General features: G+C 45.4%; 1 protein-coding gene across 4 annotated transcripts in view; it reads right to left on the reverse strand.

Annotated features, from left to right (window-relative positions):
- Nucleotides 1-24,037, reverse strand: part of TRIM35 (tripartite motif containing 35) — a 379,901-nt gene that overhangs the window by 304,283 nt on the left and 51,581 nt on the right. For all 4 annotated transcript variants that reach the window (XM_085613100.1, XM_085613097.1, XM_085613099.1 and 1 more), the window contains one exon: nt 13,007-13,102. In XM_085613100.1, coding sequence (XP_085469226.1) covers nt 13,007-13,102 — 96 coding nt within the window. The remainder of the gene's footprint in view (nt 1-13,006; nt 13,103-24,037) is intronic.

Here is a 24,037-nt window from a genome sequence, read left to right on the forward strand (position 1 = left end):
ACCAACTCGCCACATTCAACGAAGAGTACAATATCCTCAACTCCTCCCAATCCGGCTTCAGAAAAAAAAAACAGTACGGAAACCGCCCTCCTCGCTGCAAAAGACCACATCCGCAACCTACTGGACACAGGAGAAACAGCAGCCATCATCCTCATCGACCTCAGCAGCGTTCAACACAGTCTCTCACTGCACCCTAATACGCAGACTCCACGACGCAGGGATCCAAGACAAGGCCCTCAACTGGATCTGCTCCTTCATCTCCAGCAGAACGCAGCGGCTCAGACTCTCTCCCCCCCCCCCTCTTTGCTCTCCGACCCTACACCTACGGAGTCCCCCAGGGGTCCTCCCTCGGCCCTACACTCTTCCACGTCTACATGGCTCAGCTCGCCCCCATCGTCAGAACCTATGGACTCAACATTGTGTCATACACAGACAACACCCAACTCATCCTCTCCCTATCCAATGAACCCAATACCGCCAGACACAATTTGAGACGGCATGGAAGCAGTCGCCAAATGGATGAAAAACAGCTGCCTACAACTAAATATGAACAGAAGTACTCATCATGGGCCCTAACCCCGCCGCATGGAACGACACATGGTGGCCCCCCCCTTCCCTCAGAAGCCTGCCCACCTCCACGGACCACGCTCGCAACCTGGGAATCAACCTGGACTCCAAGCTCAAAATGGACTGCCAGATCAACTCCGTCTCGTCCTCCTGCTTCTACACCCTCCGCCTCCTACGTAAGACCTTCAAATGGATCCCCCCCCCCCCGAACACAGAAAGACCGCCACTCACGCCCTGGTCACCAGCAGACTATTACGGCAATGCACTCTACGCCGGAATAAACAAAAACCTCACCCGCAAGCTACAGAACATCCAGAACGCCGCCACAAGACTGGTCCTCAACCTGCCAAGACACTGCCACATCTCCCAGCACCCGCGCACATTACACTGGCTCCCCATCAAAGCTAGAATCACCTTTAAGATGCTCACCCACGCCCACAAGGCCCTCCACGACACCGGACCAGCATACCTGAACAGCCGACTCAAATTCCACGCAACCCTAAGGACCCTATGATCTGCCCAGCTCTCCTACGCTGTGGTCCCCCGCACCAGAAGACCAGATCGGTTGGCTGCTTCTCCTGCTTCTCCTGCCTCGCAGCACGAGCCAGGAACTCCCTGCTGCTCTACCTCAGACAGACATTGCTTCCCATCTTCGCGGAGAAACCTCAAAACCTGGCTCTTCGACAGACACCCCCCCCCCCCCCCTTTGATGGACTGGAGCCTACTAACCACTCCCCCCAGCACCTTGAGACCCTTACGGGTGAGTATTCGCGCTTAAACGCCCGATTGAACACTCCCTTCCTTAAATCATTCGAACAGCATAAAGAAGGAGTTGTTGCAGTGGATTCAATTGCATGTGGGTTTGGAGTTGTATTATTACAAAAGGACAAAGCTATAGAATTGGTATCTTATGCCTCAGAAACCTTGAGGATATCTGAGAAAAACTATTTCGTAATTGAGAAGGAGCTCTTATCCTGTACTTGGACAGTTGACAATCTCAATCTGTGGCGTAAATGTAGTGCATTTATATAGCGCTCCGCACACCCCCGAAAGGGTCTCAGGCGCTGTGGAACCCTTCCTGGCCTTTCCCTGTGAAGTGCCCACTCCTGGGCGCCCCCAAGGTGAAAGCCAGGCATCTTAGCGCTTTTGGGGCCGGTGGAGATTAAGCAAGCTATTGCCCAGAGTTGCAGAGTGAGACCCATGATTAGAATAGGCACCGAGGCGAGAATTATCGGGTCCGGGGAAATTGAGCCCAAGACCCGCCGAGGCAGGAATTGAACCCTGGTCCGGGCCAGACCTCTGCATCAGGGTCTGCCGCTCTAACCATTGAGCCACACTTCTCCACTATGTACAAGATTTGTTTTAAGGATGGATAATAGATAGCTAGTTTCTATTTTATCTGTCGATGGAAAATGCTGGACTACATGGGTATCTTGCTTTGCCGCAAAGCTTCAAGCCAATCAATTAAGAGAGGAATATGTTCCTGGGAAATCCAGTGTGCATGCAGATTTTGTCAGAATTATCGGTAGACGTGCGAGATTCAGGCATTAATGAGGAAGAATATGAAGTAGCCGGTACTACAGATTACAGTAATGGATGGAATGCAGTCGATGGTTCGCACCCTACCATTTTTAAAGAAGCTGCAAAAGATGATGGCCATTGTTGGGGAGAGGATGTTGGTTTCAGAATATTTGTTTAAGGAGGACTGCTAACTGTGGTCATTTGTCAGCTTTCTTTAAATGTTAAAGAGGAATTGATGATAGCAGATGAGATTCTGCTTAGAGGGGATAAAGTTATCCTGCCGCTGGGATGATGAAAAAGATCTTTGAATTTCATTTTGGGATGTCAAGACTGAAGAGGCATATTCGGTGGCCTGGCATTGATATTATGGGGTTCTAGGAATTCTAGTAGTATAATGCAAGATGAAAGTGGTTGTGATTCACATGAATATAAAAGATTCTGGTTGCTGCCATGGTTGTTAATGACAGTAATGGGTTTGACGTTCTTTGCAAGGTACGTTTAAGCGATGAAGTGGAGACTTACAACAACTCACAGATCTGCACACAGGGTTTATGATTGCAATAATGGTGCTCACAAAAAAAAAAAAAAAAAGTGAAACCGGTCCTAGGATGCTTGTTTCCGGTCCAGGGAGGACCTGGCTTGGCAGTACAGGCTGGACTGTTCCCATGAGGCACAAGGTCAAGACTGATTTGCATATGGCTAGGTCTAAACTGGGGTGGCATGGTGAGCAAAAGAATGATGGATTTAACCCAGATCTCTTGACTGGGGTAAATGTTTTGATCTGTTCTGCATTCCGTCCATCAATTGTGTGTCTTTTGCTCACAAAAAAGTAGCCACCTCCATATCAATTTACTGTCAAAGTAGGTGACAGTTGACTGTGGGTCTTCCTCCTGTACATCAAGGGGAGGCTCGTTCTGGGACTCACGGACATCACCACCTTGAGGCAGAGTGGGGACCTCAGTCCAGTACCAGGAGGCTCTGCGCTTCTGGAACTGGCTAAGCAGTTAGCAAATCTTCCTCGTAGCCAACCTTCAGGCAGGATGCATTAACACCATGGAAGTAATTTCAGCCAGCACTGCCTAGCGGATCACAAGTGGCAATTACACTCTGGGTAGCAATAGCAAGACCCGGCATCCCTGGTTGGCTGAGGTAGGTACCTTAGGCCAAATAGGGGCCCTCGTTTCCACGTCAGGGAAAGGAAGGACACCTTCTCAGATAGCCCCCGCTCACCCCTTCGGTAGCTTAGCACGAGCAGCCAGGCTGATCTTCAAGGCAAATGTGTAAAGTATTTGCAACCATGCTCACAGCAACCCAATGACAACACCACAAATGGACTCCACATGAGTTTCATAAAATTATTATTTTAAGTGTATAAATTTATATTAAAAAAAATATACGATAAAACCACACTATATATCCAACATATGCGTATTGGTATTATTACTCCTGGCCGGTTGTTAGGCCAGCCAGCCCTTGTAAGTTCTGGCGATATTAATGAGCACCTCAACATTCCACTGCAGTCCTACTGCAATGCTATGCAGTTCGTAATGCTAAAATCAGGCACTTGCAATGTAAAAATAATGCAATGCATAACGCAACAATCAGGTACTTAGTTATGCAGAAATAATGCAATGCGTAACACACTCCAGCACCGATCACTGTGCGTTAGGCGGTCTCTCCGCCACTTGTGCAGACTCGCAGTTAGCCTCTGTCAACAGTTGCCCCCACACAGGTATGTGTAAACAAAAAAGTGCAGCTCCGCACTCCAGCCCCGGTACTGCCACTCCTTTGGCAAGTACGGACCATGATACAAACCGAAGCAGAGGCTCGCGCTGCAGGAATGGGAAAGGCAGAGAGAGTCTCCCTCCAAGCCCGCACCCCACACCAGGCGTCGACACACGTTACCTGAGGGGTGCGACCTCGCTCTCCTCTCCACTTCCAGTGACTTGGGTCTCCGATGTAATCTTTGTGAATGCCTTGCAGTGGGACTCAGGCCCTCCCTCGGCGAGGTTGGTTTGCGGTCCCGCTCTGGCAACAGCGGGCTCGGGCTGGCGGCTAAGCTTCTCCGGGACTGCCGGTCCAGGCCGCTGATGCTACGAAGATCTCAGGCTGCAACAGGACACACAAACAGCGTCGTTGAGACTCACTTGGACTCCAGGTGCCCACGATCAAAGGGCACTTCTTACGAGGGTCTCAGGCTGCAAAAAGCACACAGCGTCGCTGAGACACTCCTGGAATCTTTTGTGTTACTGTGTTTCCGCAACAGGGAACCAACTCACCTCTGCGATAGGTTACTTCCGGACACAGAATATAGCAAAGTCTTTTCAAGCAGGGGGACACAGCACACAGCAAAGTCCCTTTAGCCGCTCCTTGGTTAAAACGGCAAACTGCAGGCCAGCACCAGAACACACAGCAAGGGTCAGTCCTTTCCTTCAGTCTCTTCAGTGGTTTCTTACTCGGCAAAGGTTCCTCTTGACCACGAAGTAGCTTCAGTCTTGTTCAATTTTGATCAATCCATTTCTCCAAAGTTCAGGGGCTTCAGCTCTCATAGTTATACCCCTAAATGTCTTTAAAGTCTTTGTGTTCAGGGGGGCCCAGACCCCTGTTCAAACCAGTTATGGGTGCCTCCCTGCCAGTGACACCTTCTTCCTTAGATTAGTGGGGGGGTCTGGATTCTCAATCACTCAGCAGGAGATGGGACCAATGTTTTATGGCAGAAACCCAGGCCTCTTCACCTCTAGCGGCTACTCCTCCCCCTACACTCCAGATGCAGGTCTGCCAGTTGCGGTCCCACCTCCTCCCCTGGGTCAAGACATTCCCCAGATCCTATCACTTTCAAATCCAGACAGTCAATCCACAACCAAGCAAACGCAAATGATGGAGCACAAAAATCCAGCCACTTCTAAAAGAGTGGCTTCTAAACACACAACGCAAAAACCACCTTCATAAAAAGATGTGTTATTACATTGAGAGTTCAGGCACACTAAACTTCACCTCTCCATCTTAAGCCTTTGGGAAGATAGGCTGGAAAACATTACACAGCCTCCCCATTCTATCCTATGGGCAAGATGGCCTTTCCGCAGTGAAAAACGAAAATGGATATTATTTTACTGTCAGGACATGGTACACACCTTAGTACATGTCCTACCTTTCAAATGCACTGCACCCTGCCCAGGGGGTACCTTGGGCCTACCATAGGGGTGTCTGATGTGCATAGAAAGGGAAGGGTAATGTCTGGCAAGTGGGTGCACTTGTCAGAACAGGGCAGTTTAACAAACAGCGCGCAGGCACTGCAATGGCAGGCCTGAGTTCCCTCTTTAAGGGTACTGGTGTGGGTGGCACAATTAGTGCTGCAGGACCACTAATATCAGCTGCATTACCAACCCTGGCACACATAGTGCACTTTACTAGGGATTTTACAAGTAAGGCATACATACCAATCATGGACAACCAATTACCGTTACACTTCATACAGGGAGCACTTGCACTTTGACACTGATCAGCAGTGGCAAAGGGCCCAAAGCATCTAAAATGGCAACACCATGTCAGAAAAAAGGTCTAGGGGGAAAGCAAAAAGTTTAGGGAACTTTAGCCAAAAAGGGCCAAGTCCAACACCGGGTTCTATCTTTTCGCCACTCCAGAGGATGTGCAGTGTCCAAATTTTAGCTTGTTGCAGTTCCCAAAGAGACTTAGTCTCCGAGACGCTTTCCGCCTAGAGTGGAGCTCGGGACTCCTGTAGGGCTTTGCACCCCTACTTTTTATAACCAAAGTTCTGAAGATCAGGAACGACCTGGCGCAAGCATTCTTAGAGGATCTGGACCGGGCCACAAGTGTGATATCCTGAACTTCTGGGCATAAGAATTTGCCCTTCAGTCAGGCTGCTGCTGCGGACGGATCTTCTGTTGCAGTAACAGGGTAGAGTTCAGAGACAAACCGACATCAGCAAACATGGGTGGCAATTCTATGTGGCGCCAGTATCATTTCTGGGATTGGACTGACTCGATGCAAAACTGCAGGATGCCACCTACCAGCATGCAAGGGAACTGCTGGAAAGAAACCTCCAAACCAGTCTGGTGCCGTGGGGTAATCCCAAGATGAGGACTGTGGACAGAGTATCCACCAGGAGTGTTACTGAAGGTAAGTTACTGGTTCATGGTTACTGCACAGGCAGCACTCTTTTTGGGTGAAGGAAGCGTGTACTGCTGATGCCCATGTGGCACAGTCTACAAATGTGTGGTGAAATGATGAGCTACTGTTTTCTACGCTGCACCAGTTGAAAGTGAAATGGAGACCTGTATCCTAAACACAATGTGTCCCCCTTCCATATGCTCTGTGCCCATCTCCTGCCACCCCTACCCAGGTGCTGCAATCCTCCTCCAACACCTTTCTTGCACACTGCACTATTGCCCACTTCCCTTGCTAAGGACTAGTTGTTTCTGCACCCCGAGGCGCATAAAAGAGCACTCCAACCCCGGCAGAGCGGGCACCTGATAAAATCTGTGGGAGAGACTATTTTTCAAAGGAAACTTACGGATTCCTGTGCCGCAGAACCCTCAGCCCGTTCCCGCCTCCCGCCGCCGCAGGTCCATCCAAAGCGGCCGCGGAGTGGAGGCGGGGACTACATTACCCAGCCATCCTAGCGGCAGGAGAGCAGACGCCGCCGTTTCTGCGCCCGGAGGCGCATAAAAGAGTACTCCAGCCCCCGTGTCGCAGGATCACGCGTGGGTAGCGCCGGGCAAAGGGCGGGCCCTCTGTGGCCCTCAGAGGCCCTAGGAGACTGGGCCACTGACCCTGGTTCATCGCCAGAAGAAGGACTAAGGATTTGTAAGCCCAATACAATAACTATTGTTTTAATATTTTACTGTTCTCCTTTCTTGGGACCCCCTGACATTGTCTGACAGTATATTCTGGTAGTCATAACCCGGGGCATCATTCGTAGGTTTTGATTTTCTATTAGTTGATAATAGTATTCATCACCTTTAGTTAGGATAACTCTTGCCCACTAGACCTGTTTTGCATACGCTTGAAAACAGCGCATATAAAGTGACCACATGGGAAACTAGAAGTAAGGCTGCGGTTTGGGGGGGGGGGGGGGGGGGGCTTTGGGGTAAAGTTGTCGGGAACACTCGATGACTTCATAGTATGCACTAACTCCCTGATAGATCAGGGGATTGTACTAATGGAGAGAAGGGTATCCCGAGACTTAGCATTTGCCAAGAGGTCATCCTTGGGCCACATAGCTGTGGCATGTAGCCCCGAAAATGCTTTATCTGAATCTGTCCCCCTGCAGACACACGCGGAGGTACATAATAGCGCCTGTACTCAGCCGGCTCCCCAAAATCTGATCCCTTTTGATCCTCAACCATTATATCCCATGGAAAATACCATGACCGGGGAATATCTAGACACTCAGGCTGAGACTTTAAATAGGCAAATGAGAGGAAAAAGGCAGGGGGCAATCCCAAAAAATAAGCGCGTTAAAAATAATAAGTTGACTGGCAAGAAAGTAAAAGTAGCTAAGGTGGGTGGTATTAGAGAGGAGAGTAGTAAAAGGGCTGCGGGGGAAATTAATGGGCTTGACTCAGAGAAAGAAGATGGTGGGTACAAGACAATGCCCCTGTCTATTCTAGATGACACCACACTAGATACATTAGCTGATATTTTTTCTAAAAGTATTACAGCTAATAGTACAGGCGTACGAGTAGAAAGGGAGGACCCTTTAATATGTACCTTGACAACGCTAATCAAATCCTTACTTACTCCCTTAGAAGATAAGCTTCAGGGGATAGAGAAGCTATTCCAGGTATTGCAGAAAGACATAAAAGCACAGTATAGTAGTCAGGAAAAAAGGGTAAATCATGAAATCATACCAGTTGATAAACCGCCGACAATGAATAATAAACTGGCAGAAGGAGAAGAAAAAAAAAAAAAAACAACCATTAAAACCCCCCTCCCTAAATCCATGCAAAATACCACCTGCTCGGTAGTAAGTACAGATGGTCTCAAACCAACCCCGGCTACCGAAGCAATCTTATGTACAACAGTTACCCCCAATGCACCCACTCATACGTCCAACATGAGAAGCCCGAAAAACGTATAAGCATCAATTTACCACCAGATGCATGCCCCTACATGGTAATCCTGACAGGGGTTCCGGAACTGGCTCCTCAAACTACGGAACCCTTCGGGGCACTCAGAAATAAGGTGATACATTGGTTAAATTCTAACTACCCTCTACCCTCAGCATTAGCCAGTAACATCTTAATGGTCCAAAGGGTTCCATGGGTGGGTTATAATGGGAAAAGATCACAGGGGGACTGTGTGGTCATAACCTTTGACAACTCTCGAACAGTAGATTACATCTGCCGGGGGGTTTCTAGAAATCATGGTTTGTCGATCATGGCTAGACCTCTGTCTTACTTTTATATGCTAGCTGAACAGCCAGATGGAGCTGGACTAGGGACGTAAATTGTCCCAGGGAAGGGAGGAGGTATGATATGTATAGGGATCCAAATCCCAATGGGAGGGGGGGGGGGGAAACAATACAGATGGACCCTAATACAGCAGAGGGTCGGGAGCAACCAAAAGGGTGGCCTGCGGTATTGTGGAGAATTGCCAGGCGTACAGTTTGTTCAACCCTCCTACCCAGGTTATAATAGGTTCAGCCCATTGGAGGTGGTTGACTGACGCCCGGAGCATGAAGAATTTCTTGACCCATTGCCATCCGTAAACATTCATTTAAATTCATTAGTGAATAGTTTATCACAGGAAATGTCTGACACGATTGTTAGTAGTGCGAGTAATAGGACACCACCAGAAAGTAATGAATTGGCTAATTTGACCAAAATTGTGGTGAAGGAGTATGTTAAATGCAAAAAGGGACCATGCCCTAAAAGTAGCCAAAATCAGATCTCTGGGCCAATAGAAATCCTGGGTAAAACTACATTGAAATTAATGGGATTGATAGAGGTCATGTTGTCATGGATGAGACAGTAATACCTAGACATAAAGAAACCTGTACCGTGATGTTTTGGAATGTGGCAGGCTTAAAGCAGAACATTTCTAATCCCTCATGGGAAACTGTCATAGATAATATGGATATTGTGGCCTTACAAGAAACCTGGACCATTGAGCCCATACATTTAATTGGTTATAAAACTTACTGTACCCCCGCAGTAGGAGGAACACACGGGAGACCTAAGGGCGGTTTAATTACGTACCTCTCAAATTGTATACCATATGAGAGGGTTCGTTTCTACTCAGAGTGTAGTTTCTATCACAAAGTAGTGATAGATACTAAGACTGGGACTAGTTTTATTATTATCAACTTCTATAACAATATCCCAAGTAGCGCAATTCAGGATATTGTGAAAAGGTTAAACGATGATCTACAAGGCGAAATAGACAGTAAAGAGAGGGAAGTAATGATCCTATGGGGGGGTGGGGGGGGGGATTTTAACTGTCATCTTTGCAATAAGGGTCAAAAAGGAATTTGTGGTTTAATGTTAGAGCAAGACATTAACCTCATACATTTTGATCATACTTTAACTGGGGATTTGTTAAATGAGATACTATTTAATTGGGATTTGGGATATGTAAATGAACTGGCCATGCGACCAATACCATTTGCCTTGCCCCGACCTTTACTGGTAGGGGAGCATCGACTACCATTGATTTTACTATCTGTTCGAATAGTTATGGATACAGAATCTCTGATTTTAAGATCCATGAGTCACCAATGAGTGATCATTTTCCACAAGTACTTGAAATTGATATCCCATTTACGGCATGCCAAAATGATTCGTCGCAAATGCCGGCAGCCCCGGACTTTGCTGGGGAGACAAAATGGGCATACGCTTAAGGGGAGCAAGGTGGCCCCGGATGAATTCTTAGCCAAACTGGTTAACAGCTGTACAGACAGCTTTAGAATCGGCCTGGATGAAAACTCTAAGAGTGAAAATATAATAGAGCATTTTAATATTATAGCAGCCACCATTAAAGAGCCTGAGGGCGGTTTCCAGGAACATGCCCAAGAACGGTAGAAGATGGTTTGATAATGCATGCACTAAGGCCCTCACTGAGCTTAAACATGCCATCCACCGGGCACCCCGGGACCCCTCCTTAATAAGAGACTTAAGGAATCGTTACAATTTGGCACTGAAACAGAGGAGGAACGCCATAAAGAGGGTGGCTTGGGAAGAACTATGTGAAGCCTCACATTCTAAAGATATATCTGCTTTCTGGAGGGTGGTAAATGCCCCCTTCCTTTTTGATAACACCAAGGCTCGCATGGAAATTGCGATTAGTGAAGATGACTGGGTTACACATTTCTCCACCCTGTACATGCGCTTAGAACAAAGCCCCGAAAAAAGTTTCGACTTAATATGTGAGAAAGGGGTGAATGTCCAAAAAGTAGCGGTTACTCTGCCTGAGGTCCTATGTGAGAACGGGGGGGGGATGCCCAAAACGTAGTGGTTACCCTGCCTGAGGTTCTATTGAGTTTGAAAGCTACGAAGAGTGGAAAGGCAGCAGGTCTAGATGGGATCCCAGCTGATCTGTATAAAGCCAACAGTGACATTTGGGGCCCCATTCTGGTACAGCTTTTTAATGCAGCATTAGTGAGGGGTCTATGTCCGTCATGGTTCACATCTATCATTGTACCCATCTATAAGAAGGGAGATAGGCAAAACTGTGCATGTTATAGGCCAATATCCCTACTTGACTCGTCTATAAAAATCCTCGGTAGAGTCATTTTAGCTAAATTACAAAACTGGGCGGAGGAAAATGGGGTAATAAGCGATCTACAGTTTGGCTTTCAAAAGGGGCATAGGAACTATCGAGCAGTGCTTACATTTATTTTTTGTCCAGCAGAAGTACATATCGATAAAAAGGGAGCGCTTCTATTTTGCGTTTGTCGACCTTACATCTGCTTTTGACTGTGTGTCCCACAATAAACTATGGGAGCTGATGCAAAGGATGGGCGTAGAAGACACGATTATTCATTTGAGGGAGCTGTACTCTGGGGCTACTTCTACTGTCCGCTATGGAAGAGGGGGGGGAATGTAGTAGATCTTTTGGGATAGGGCGCGGAGTACGCCAGGGATGCGTCCTGGCCCCTTTTCTATTCCTGATCTACATAAACGGGTTGGAGGCTCGTCTACTGCAGGAGTGCAGGGATGTGCCTATTGTTGGTAATAGGTTTATCCCTGCACTCTTGTAAGCGGACGATGCTGTTTTAATGGCACGAACAACCATTGCCCTTCAAAATTTGATAGCATCCTTCAATAAGTTCAATAAGTTCATGGTCAGTTTAGATTTGAAAATAAACTGTAGTAAAACCTTTACCATGAACTGTGGAACACGATCTAAGAAGCAAATGAAAACTAGGTTTATAAATAACGCTCCCTTAGAAAACACGCCCACCTTCCCCTACTTAGGCATCTTGTTCCATGAGACCGGTTCATGGAAAAGCTCTATAAAGGCAAGAACTCTGGTTTTCAAAGACAATAATGGCCCTAAAGAGTTTCATAAAAAAGTTGGAAAAGAAACCCATTAGGGAAATTCTAACTATTTATAACGCAACGTGTATATCGGTGGCTTTGTATGGATCAGGACTCTGGGGGTATGCTAACATAAACGCAATGCAATTAGCTGAAAACAAGTTCATGCGGTACATGTTGTCTGTACCCGATAGTATTGCAACCCTTAATTGTCACGAGGAGCTGGGGCAGTTGTATATCTCTGATATAATAAGAATTCAGCCTATCTTATTGTGGCATAGGGTATGGACTGTTAATGAGTGTGTAGTAAACCGTGCCATACTTCAGGATGTGTTAAAACTTGAAAATGTTAATGTTTTTAAATGGTTAAATTATGTGAAATCCTTCTTGACAGAAATCCAGTGTCAATACTATGAGGATCCACTTTTAATGGCACACATATCCAGAAAATTGAAAAAACTGTATGGAACACCCCAGGGAAAAAAAAAAAGATTGTTAGAGGAAATAAAGAAAAAGACTGTTTGCTCCCATCAGTTGATACTAAGCATAGTTAAATTACAACCATACTTAAGCCTCCCTATGTCAAATTACGATAGATTTTGTCTTACACGCGTTAGATTTAACATTGTTTTTAGATTATTAACATTCCCAGTAATGAACTCCTGGTCTAATGTATTGTGCTTATGTCCATGTGATTAATTATCTTTGTAATCCGATATTCATGTGCTGTTTTTCTGTAGATTACACTTTGCCTCGTAGGAAATTTATTGTCCCAATCCTTAAAGAGATGAAGGTAAATGGAGGCCGCCCAGCATTTTTAGAATTGCAAAGAATGGACACTATTGATTGTTGCATCACTGTCAGAATTTTTTAAACATGTTTTTAAACTCCGAAAATCGATGGATGGATACATTTTAATTGTTCTTATAGAACATGTTGTGCTTCCCACCCTTGTAACAACAACTGTGTATTGAGCCATTTTACTTGTAATTTTTTATCTGTTGCTTTTATGGTTATTGATTTTTTTAACCGAATAAAGTACTTTTTGAATTTGACTAGTTGTGGCTTTTGTATAGCGAAAAGGCTTTACCTACATTAAACACACAGGCATTAAGAGCATCAGTCCTGCGCTTGATAAGACAACAGTTCCACATCAGGTACCATGAATGCATGCCCCCTCACCCAAACATCCCTCAGCCAACCCCCAATCAGTTCCACCCCCAACAATCATGTACAACGCTTGGGAGCAGCAGCGGAAGACCCCACAAGCATCTGCAGTGCGACCCTCACCCACGAGCAATATTTGCAACAGTTTTTGGGGCCATCCCACAAGTCCATACAGAATACAATATTAAGAGAACCGATAACAAAATGGGGTCAGAAAGCATGGCTTGGTGCACACCAGGCCTTCGCAGTACCTTGTTGTGCTTCTCGATGGAGTCGTAGATTCCCTTGACAGAGCCAAACTCCTTCAGCTTGTCCCTCAGGGAGGTCTCCATGTTCTTCCACTTGGCCTGCAAAAAAGAAGCCGGCGTGAGGGATCAGTGGTGTTTTACAGGGTTTCTAAATCGTCTGGTTACTTAACAATTACACCGAGTAGTGTTTAACAAATGTCAGACTCTCCTGCTACGATCCAGAAACAGACATGTGGGCCGCTTCCAGTCTTTATAATTTCAGTGTTTAAATAAACTCCAGTGCGTGAGTCAGAAGTCCCTGGTGACTCACTGCGTCTCCGCGGCCGCCCTGGAAACTTCCCGCTCTTTGTATATTCGAGAGCCTGAGGTTAGCAGCGCGGTACTTTTATCCACATCTGGAGCTTGGCGCTGTCGGGTTCATAGGTCACCGGCTAAGAGCAGCACACTCCTAAGAGGCAATGCAAGCCATACTGGGCAGCATCGAGGCTAGGAGAGCAAAAACACAGGTCACAATCGGGCAATTGTGTGTCGTGGGCAATGGAGGAAGACCTGCAGGAAAGAACCGGTTCAGAGCTTCTTTAGGGGACGCTAAATTCGAGGAGAAATCACGAAAATTCACACGCCCCAAACGGAAAACCTACATGGGCACCTCGGGAATGCAAGTAAAGACGCAGTTTACCCCTAATTTACATCCCTGTATTTGGCAAAACGGAATGGCTAGTTAAGGATAGTAATGTGCATGGAGTTTAAAAAGGCAAGAGCAGGTCACAAGTACTAATACGGAGGATGCAAGTTGTTCCGTGTAGCAGTTTTATGATGGGTAGAAATGACTAGCGCTCCACTGGGGGCCCCTCAACGTGATTTGCTTGCGGTGAGGCAAAGAGAAAGTCTGGGATTTTGTCGGACTAGTAAACCCGAATTAAAGAGGTGGGGGTGGAGGGGGAATGTTGAAGGGCGGTAAAAAAAAGTCTTAAAATAATTCAAGTATTTGAAAATGCATCTCCAACTGCATCAAATCTATCTGGATTAGTTGCGTCTTGGGCAGCTTAATTTGAGCCGGCGGGGGGCACCGGAACTTAATTTTGGAGACCGGCACTTATTTTTTCACTGGAGTGCGTAAAATAAAGTGGAAAGATAAAGACGAAACCCTGTCACAAAGGGAGAAACCTGCAAGAGCGAAGTAAAGGGGCAGAAGTATCTGGTAGTAGGTTAAAGAGGCGCGGGGCGCATTCACGAGAACGCAGCCTCGGCACCCAGACATTTAATTGTAAAGGCCGCGGGCCTCCGAGCACAGCCGCGGGCACCGGCACTCTTCCTTCTACAAATTAAGCACTGGCTTTAAGAATCCCAAAGTGTTTTCAATTCTCGTTTCTTACGACAAAGTGCGAGGCAATTATTCAAGGAGTTTCTTTTCAATACAGACTTTCGTGTCCTTTCTGAAGGATTGCAATTGTTAAATAAAGGATGTGGTGTTGCATCAAGGGTTGCTGACGTTGGAACTGGGGCCGGGTTCCAGTCTCGGCGTCAGTTCAACATCCTGTGATTCTGCGCAAATCACCATCTCCCCAGTGCCCAAAAAACGAATCTTACCTTGTGTAATGTAACTGCTCCTGTAAAGCCCCCCAACGCCCTAGGGAAGAGTTTGGGCTATATACAAATCTCAATCGATCTTTGGGTCTTAATGACACATTAGGACCATGAGACAATCCACTGTGTCCGTAAGGTGCTACAATAAATTTTGTAACTAATCTCCTGGCCTTTGTGCAACTCATTTTTGGCGTACAAGGGGTGTTTTTCCTAATCATTTGCATTTCATTAATCCAAATCAATATCTTATTCGGTCTAATTAGAGTAGAACATAAAAGTACATGGAAATATTGCACTTAACCATGATCTCACAAAAAAGTGTAATTATTGCATTAAGTAAACAGTTAAAAGAAATATGTACATGAAAAGGTAAATAATTCCACAGTACAACGAATAACCATGCTTAAAAAGAGCAAATCCTGATCAAATTTTAAAGCACCATTACACTCTAGGAATTGGCCGAGGTTTAAAAAACTTTAGGGAAAAGGAGGGAGAACTGAAACCTCCAATAGGGTCCGCTTTGCGCCTCTATCCCCCAAAATTAGACCGAAACATAAACCAAACTCAACATGCTAACTCCCATCACACACAAATAAAACAATTAACCCATCATAATTTTCCTAACCCTAATGGGTTGCAAAAAGCACTGACACAATAAGCTGTTTCAGGTGAACTTAAAAATTGTAAGTCGAGGAGGGCTACTCTACAGCGTCGGAATCCTAGCTTCCGTAAAAGGCATCCGAAAGTGCTTTCGTGCTGAGCTGTGCAATTTGCAGAAGAACAAAGTGCAAAAGTGATTATGCAGACTGCCTGTCACAAGGACAGGTGGGTAGTACACTTCCCTCTGAATCTAATTTCTGGGAAAAAATAAGGACCAATGAATTGACTCTGCTCCAAAACGAAAGTGACCGCTCCCATCTGGACAGATCCAAAGAAATAAATGGGAGGTTCACCGGTGAATAAAAAGGACTGAAATAGTTCAAAACGGAGTTTAGAGGACTCATTTTTAGGTCTCGCTGAGCCAAAGGCTCGAAGAGACATTTTGTATGTGGGCTTTTCAAAGTGCTGCTGGCTGGCCTAACGCTTGCGTTCACACGATCGTGCACGCGCGCAGCCGGCCGCCAGCAGCACTTTGAAAACTCGTGCGTCATCGCGATCACTTTCGCTTTCAGAGCGATCGCGATGACGCACGCGCACATACCCCCTCCCTCCTCGTAAGCTTTATGGCAGCGTGTGAATCCTTGCTATTTAAGCCTTCCAGCGCGTGAATTATGCTCCTCAACCCCCTTGTTTTTTTTTTTTTTTTTACTTTGAGCACGAGGCGCGCGCGCGGCCAATGCTTGTTTAGTTAGGGAATTTTTCATTTAACTTGTGGTGTGAACGTCTCCAGGCAGTGACCCTAAAATTCGCACTGCAGATTTCTGAGCGCTGGCTCTTACTTGCCTTCTCCCATATATTCCACATTTATTCTCTGCTCGTTAACTCTTTCTTGGACATTTTTTTCTCTTAATCTTTTGTGTCATTTATGTGATTCCGCCTGTCCCCGCTCTGTTTCTTGCATAGTTCTGCGGTCTTCTTTTTTTGTCTTGCCTTTTCTGTTTCTCTTAAAGTGCCTGCTTCTTATCTCTGCTTTCATCCTCCTGCACCGCCCGTCTGTCTAGTCCTCCCTCTGTCTCTATCTTCCACTGTTCCGGTCTCTTTCGCCGCTCTTTCTCCTCTAATACATCTTTCTCTCTCGTTCCCTCTTTTCCACTGTCTATCGCGGTCTCTCTGTGCCTCTGCTTCTCTATCTTTTCCAGTGAGCCTGTCTCTCTTTTTCAGCTGTCGCTATCTGCCTCTCTGTGCTTGTCTGCCCCCCTCTCTTTCCCACGGTCATTCTCCGCTTCTGTCTTCCCCCCCTGAAAGTGTCTATCTTTTCCATTGTGTCTCACCATAACTCTTACGCCGCCACCGCCACGAGTCTTTGGCAGCTACTTACAGCCTCGCAGCAGCAAGAACTACGGGACTACAATTCCCGGCGCCACCAGCGGCGGAGCGGAGGTCACGTGCAAACCGCGCCAGGAGGCGCATTTAAACCGCGATAAGGGCCGCTACGCGGGACGCGCGCGGGCGTGCGCCGGGCTAAGCCCGGGCAAAGGGCGGGCCCTCTGTGGCCCTCAGAGGACCGATTGAGGCCGGGACGGGCCCCTCCACTAAACCGTAAGACTTTGGTTTTTAATTGAGTGGTTAATAAGTTTCACTAGGTATATTGACACATGTCGGCGTCGCCGCTCTTGTGAAAGTTTAATTGAAGTTTTAGGCCTCTCAGGGGCATAATAAAACATGGCCAAAGTGATAGCAGGAGGTAAATCAGCGCCTATCTCAACGTTGGATAACTACCTAGTTAAAGTTGTCACCAAAATCAACAGTGATAGACGTAAATCACTAGGTCATGGTTCAAATTCTTTGCCTGCTGGTCCTTTGTTGAATGATAGACATCGTACTCTCTACTTCACCCCATGTCACAAATTGTGAAAATGAAAAGAATGATTTAACACCTTTGGATGATCACATTCCTAGGGATCAGGATCTATTTGAAGTTAATAGAGATTTAACAACTGACGTTAATGAGACTGTAGAAGACTCTCCGGAACGGCCATCCCACAGAATGTTAAGATCCCGTAAACGGACTCATCTCAAACAGGGTCCCACACGAAGCAATCTTAAGAAGACGGGCTCTGTGCCAACCACTCAGGCCACTAAGGATACAGCCACTATTAATCATCCTATGGCTAAGTTAGATTCTGATCAACTTGAATCCCTGTTAGGCCTCGTAGAGTCTAAAATCTTGAAAATTGTTGAACCCCTAGTTACCAAAATTGGCGAACTAACTGTCGAGATTGAAGGTCTACGTAATCTCTTGGCAAATAAGACCATTTCTTCTGAGAACCCGACCAAAGCCGCGGAGGACCCACCAGTCTCTGTTGATATCATGAAGCACTCAAAGAATACTCTAAATAGCACAGCCCCACCGGTGACTGTTCCATCAGTAAATGAGAAGATTACCTTTCCCTCTGGCAGTTGCCCAAGCAAAAATGATGCAATATTAAGTACACACCTGGGAGGTGCAAAACCAGATCTCCCCCGATTGTGCCCCTTTTGTCATTGTGTTAAAAAATGTTCCTCCTTTGAAGGATGTTGCCCAGAATTTCTCCTCTGAAACCCATGAATCTCTTAAAAATAAATCAGTATCGTGGCTAAATAGGAATTTTGGCTTTCCAGTACATTTATCCCATTTGATTTTAACCGCGAGAAGAGTTTCCTGGGTTGGGCGATCACGCAAGACTATAAAGGGGGATTGTGTATTAATACATTTTAGTAATCCCCATATAGTGCACAACATCCTATCAAAAGCCACCTTGCTTCCTTACACAGGTGAGGGTATCACCCTCCATTCATTGGGCCATTTTTATAAAGAACAGAAAATACTACCCCACAGTGTTCTATGGGAGCCCAGAGCAAGTCATCCTGAAAGCCAGTTTCCTCAGGGACTTGCCATTTCAAATCGCTTTCAGGCCCTGAGTAACTTGACTCTAATGATTGACTGCATTATGGGGGCACTATAAGACTTAGTATGGAGAACTTGCCCGCTGTGGAGGGTGAGGTCATGGTACCAGGTGGTTCTGTATCAACCATATGTGGAGAGGACACACAAAATGTCATGCCTGCATTGGGGACTGTCAATGATGAAAGAGTGGATGCAACTGTCAGTATCCCACAATTGCCTCTTGGCTCAAGCGTCCTTAGTTGGAACATAGCTGGATTAAACAACAAAGTGCATGACCCTATCTGGAGGGACACTCTATTAGGTCATGAAATTATTGGCCTGCAAGAAACTTGGGACACTGAAAACACCTTTCTACTTGATGGTTTTTGTGCCTTTTGGTCACCAGCGGTTGCCTCAAATAGGGGAAGGGCTAAAGGCGGTCTTTTGACCCTTATTGCATTAACTATTGATGGCAAATATAGCAAAGTAGAAACGGGTTCACCTTACTGTTAGCAGTCGAAATTAATTCCAAATTAAATGGGATCTGGCTTATAGTAAATTTTTATAATTCGTTTATTCAGAATATGCCTAATGAACACTTACGCAGTCTATCTGATTTTTTACAAATGTATAATGAACTTTGTAAAAATCCGTATTCGGTTATTGTGCTTGGCGATTTTAATGTTCATCTATGTTTTAAAGATTGTTTTATACGGGACAGTTTAGGTCCTCAAGATCAAGGTAACTCCCATTTTGAACATACACCACAGGGGATTCTTTTAGACGAGCTTCTAGTTGGGAATCATTTTGTTTATCCCGCAAATGATATAAATGACACCCCGACTTTTAAAGGAAGCGGAATAGGTTCCACCATTGACTACATTTTTGTTACATCAAATTTAGTTGGAAATGTAAGTCACTATAAGGTTAATTGGTCTACTTTTAGCGACCATAATCCTGTCCAGTTAACTCTTATTGATGACCTTAAAAAAGGAATAGCGGATAAACCGACTGTCAGTTTACTGGACATAAGGCCGACAGACCAAATGCGACGCCTGAAATGGTGTCAGTTGGTCCCAGAAGATTTCACCAAAAATTTGTGGGAGATGGTTGGGGACGAATTACTTCTGTGTTCACAAGATGGGATCTGTAGTGATGCAGTGTTGACAGGTTATCAAAAAATCTGCTGTCAGGTGAACAGTGATCTTAAAAAAGTATGTAAGGATAATCCCAAAGTCGGGGAGAAATGGTTTGATCACAGCTGCTCACTCTCCCAACGGAAGCTTATGTCAGCTCTTAAAGTGGTCCCACCGGACAGAGCGGAAATTGCCATCTGTAGGAAGGCCTACAAATTGGCTCAGAAGAAACGTAAAACTGAAATCAGGGAAAATGCATGGAATGATTTACTGTCCACTGATGTCATTAATAATAGTGCGAAATTTTGGTCTATTATAAATAAACCTTTTTTTAATGGTAAAAGCAACACTGAGCTTGAATGTGGCATCCAAGAGGATGCCTGGTATGCTCATTTTAAACAGGTTTATGATGGAGATGGTTTAAGGGCGGGGCCCTTATTTAATTCTGATAATTACATGTTGACCTTCACAGAAATAGAGGTGACAAATGCCATTTTACAAATGACAAGTAATAAGGCCCCGGGACCCGATGGAGTCCCGGCTGACCTTTTTAAATCAGACATTAAACTCTGGTCTAAAATTCTTTTTAATGTTTTTATAAATGCATGTCAAAAGGGCCTCCCATCAACATGGGCAAAATCGGTGATCGTCCCTATTTTTAAAAAGGGGGATAGAGGCGACCCGAGCTGCTATCGACCAATTTCTCTTATAGACTCCTCAGTGAAAGTCCTGGGGAGAGTTGTTCTTGCCCAACTAAATGGTTGGCTAGAGGAATCTGGAAAACTCTCTATGGTCCAGTATGGATTTAGGAAAGGGATGGGTACCATAGACCAATGTTTAAACTTACAACTCTTAATTGGTAAATACACGGTGGCCAAACAAGGAACCTTATTGGTTGCCTTTATGGACCTGTCTTCGGCCTTTGACCGTGTTAATAGATCAAAACTATGGCCCATGCTCCTAGATCTTGGTGTTGATAAAGAGATTGTTTATTTTTTAGCGGACCTACATAGAGAGTTAATAGCCACAGTTCGTTATGACCAAAAGGGAAACTGTACCAAAGATATACCCATATCTTATGGGGTTAGGCAGGGGTGCATTTTGGCACCTCTCCTTTTTACTTTATATATAAATGATCTGGACACTACCCTTGTCGCCTCATGCAAAGATATCCCCCATGCGGGGAAATATTCAGTCCCTGCCCTTTTATATGCTGACGATGCTGCCTTAATCGCCAGAACGGGAGTGGGCCTTCAGCTTCTGTTAAATTCTTTCGCTGATTTTATGAAGGATTTGGACTTATCTGTAAATTTTGTAAAATCTCATGTCATGGTCATTGGCCCTAAATCTGCCAAATCCAAAACTTTTTCTTGTGGGGGCCATCAATTATCGAGTGTCTCTTCTTTTCCTTATCTGGGCGTCCTCTTTGATGATCGAGACTCCGGGGTAACCCAGATACAGGCAAAAAAGATTGTGTTTTCAAGAGCTACAGTAGGAGTCCTGGGTTTTGCAAGAAAACTGGGAGCCAGACCATTGAAGGCTCTTATCCAAGTTTACAAGGCTAAGTGTCTATCCATAGCCTTGTACGGAGCTGAGGTTTGGGGCATTAAAAATGCTAAAAGCATTCAGACTGTCGAGGACAGATTTTTAAAAAAATCTCCTCTCAGTACCAATTTGCACGGCTAATTATATCGTCCACCAGGAACTAGGAATTGGTTACCTTGAAGACAGCATTGCCCTGGCCCCGATCCTGAAATGGATTAGCATCTGGCTTAACCCGGATTTACACTTGAACCACACCATTGAGAGATTGTCTCTCGCTCGATTATGGCTCGTATATACCATGGTTGAAATACATTCGGACCCTGGCCAAAAATCTCGGGAGACCAGAGCTGTATCTTTCCCCCGAGACTTTGGTAAAAGGCGACATCAACTGGTGCAAAGAAAGTTATAGTTGCATATCCTCTTTGGCAAGGGAAGAGAAGGAGCTGGTTAAGGGTTCCGTTAGGAGCCACCAGCTCTGTAAAACAACACCTCTCATGGAACCCTATCTGGGATATGTAACAAACCCAAATCATCGTTTTCTTTTAACCAGATTTAGGTTGAATCAACTATACTCTTTGATCGGAGCTAAGACAGATTGGAAAAGGGTGTTAGACCCTAGCCCTTGTTCCTGTGATAATTTCTCCCCCCAGGACATTATACACCTTTTTTTCTTTTGTGAGCACTTTATTGACATCAGGAAACGTTTCTTAATCCCAATCTTAAAAGATAAAGGCTTTGTCCAAGTGAGACCTGCCTTTTTGTATCTACAGCTTTTAAATAATGTTTGGGAAACCTTTAATATTGCAAGTTTTTTAACTGTGGTAATACGTACTCTGAAGAAATGAACTGTACCCTTTTTAATGTTGGTATTGTGTTATTAATGAAATCTGTTTTTAATATGTATTTATTGTAGTATGCTTTTATGGTTTGCACTAAACCGAATAAAGACTTTTTGACTGACTGACTGACTGACATTGTGTCTCCTTGTCTATCTCTCCACAGTCCGCCTCTGCGGCTCAGTCTCCCTGTCTCTGTGCATTGCACTGTCTGTCACCGCCACTCTATCGTTTCCCCTGTATTTCCCTCCCTCTCTGATCCGTTATCTGCCTCTGCTGCTTCCCTTTCTTTTCCCCTGACTGTCTCTGCCCCTCTTTCTTCCACTGTCTGCCCCAGATTCTCTCTGACTGCCTGTCTTTCTGTTCCGCTGTCTCTTGTCTACCTTGCCAGTCTCACTCTTCCACGGTCTATCTCTGCCCCACCCTCTTTTTGACTTGCTCTCTGCCCGTTTCATTTTTTTCTTCCACTGCCTGTCTCTCTTTCTCTTCCGTTGACTTTGTCTGCCTGTCTTTTCTACTTGGCCTCGCTCCTCTCTCCCTCTCTTTATGCTTTTATCTCACTTCTCTGCCTCTCTCACTAACCACTGCCTGGCTTGCCTCTCTCTGTGACTGTCTCTCTCCCTCTCTTTGACTGTCTCACTCCCTCTTTGACTGTCTCTCTCTCTCTCTCTCTCTTTGACTGTCTCTCTTTCACTCCCTCCTCTACCCCCTCCTGTGTGCTCTCTCTCTCCTCTACCCCTCCCGTGTGCTCTCTCTCTCCTCTGAGTCTGCTGCCAGTCTCTCTCTCTCTCTGACTGCCTACCTCCCTCCCCCGCCCGCACGCTTTCTCCCCTCTACAGCCCGCCTCTGCCTCGTGCTCCATGCCGCAGTCTCTTCCTTTATCTTTCATTTTTGGCCGAGGTGCCGCCAGCCAGAACCAAAACAAACCGCAGAAATCTTTCCAAGCAGTCGAATAGCATTCCCGTGCAACGACTTTGTCGCACTAACCAAAATACCACGCTGGGGTCAGTACCGCGAAGAACGAGAATACCCTCTCGTCTCCAAGGCAGCGGCTATTTATATTTCTGGGTTTGTGGGTTTGGCATTTTATGACGAAAAAATAGGAAAGCAGCGAGTCACAGCAAATGCAATAAAAGCCTGGCGTGCGAGGTCAGATCTGCGTGTGAAGAAAACATTTGTTGTTAATGCTCCAGAACCCTTTAGGTTTTTGTGTTGAGCTGAGAAAACATAAAACGTAAACATGGATTGGTTTGGTTACACCTTCTTACTTAGTGCTCTTGTAATGTGTGGCTGATGTTGTCGTTCATCTCAGCAATGAGTTTTTTCTGCTGTAATAACTGTAGACACTACATGTGGGGTGCATGCTTTTTATATATCTCTTTCTACAGTACAGATAGAGTGAAAAAATGTACCCCTCTTTTTCTGCTACAAGGGCTCTATGCAGCGTTCTTAAATGTTGGCAATTTACCTTTTCCGAGCTATTGACGACGCAGGCCCTTGCAAAAATGAGATCAGTAAACTGATAATATTGTTTATGTAATTACAAGCTCTGCGACAGTCACAATCTATCTATCCATCTATCCTATATACATGCAGATCTATCAGATAGCCTAAATAAATAGCTAATAGGTCTCGCCTTTGGGACCTTATAAGTGTTTAGCCATGCAACAGTTGATGTTGCAGTAAGGATATTGCGTTGCATAACTATACTTATAAGGTCCCAAAGGCGAGACCTATTGGCTATGCCAATGCTTGTTCAATCTTGTGTCTACACAATGCTCCTTGAATAATGTGTTCACCTCCACCATAGTGTTTTTGGCAATGCAACAAGATACGGAGAACCAAGAGGATAAACCCAGGGACGCTAAGGAATCCCGTATATAGCTTATCCCAGGTATAGAATAAGCCTTGTCCAACGTTAGACAATCACGTATAATATCCTTATAGAGCTTAGCTGCTGGGTTCATCAAAATACTAACCCATAGTAGAAGTGGCTCCAGCTGTACCTCATCTGCTATAAATCCCTGGTTTAACTCAAAAGTGGGTAATAAGACTAGAGACTAAGCGCAGAAACCGTTGCAAAAAACTGTTTTCCGCAGCCTGTAAGGAACAACTTTAATTAAAACCGCAAACTCCTGCACCATAAATGGCTGCACTAACGTACTGCGAGTTATACACCTTCAAAGGTGGTCTAATAAGGTTACAGACTGTACTGGCGGTTTTGCCAAGTTTCATGCTAGACTGAGCAAGATGGGGATTCCACAACCCTGATGAGCTGAAGGTTAACCCTAGATAAAAAAAGCTAGCACTCGTCAATTATTGCCCGTTCATACTAATTTTATTTAAACCTTAATTTACCCGGGCCACAAGACAATGTGTGACTTGGCATAGTTAGTTTTTAAAT

Source organism: Triturus cristatus, chromosome 6 (genome assembly GCF_964204655.1).
Source record: "Triturus cristatus chromosome 6, aTriCri1.1, whole genome shotgun sequence".
Classification (NCBI taxonomy): Eukaryota; Metazoa; Chordata; class Amphibia; order Caudata; family Salamandridae; genus Triturus; species Triturus cristatus.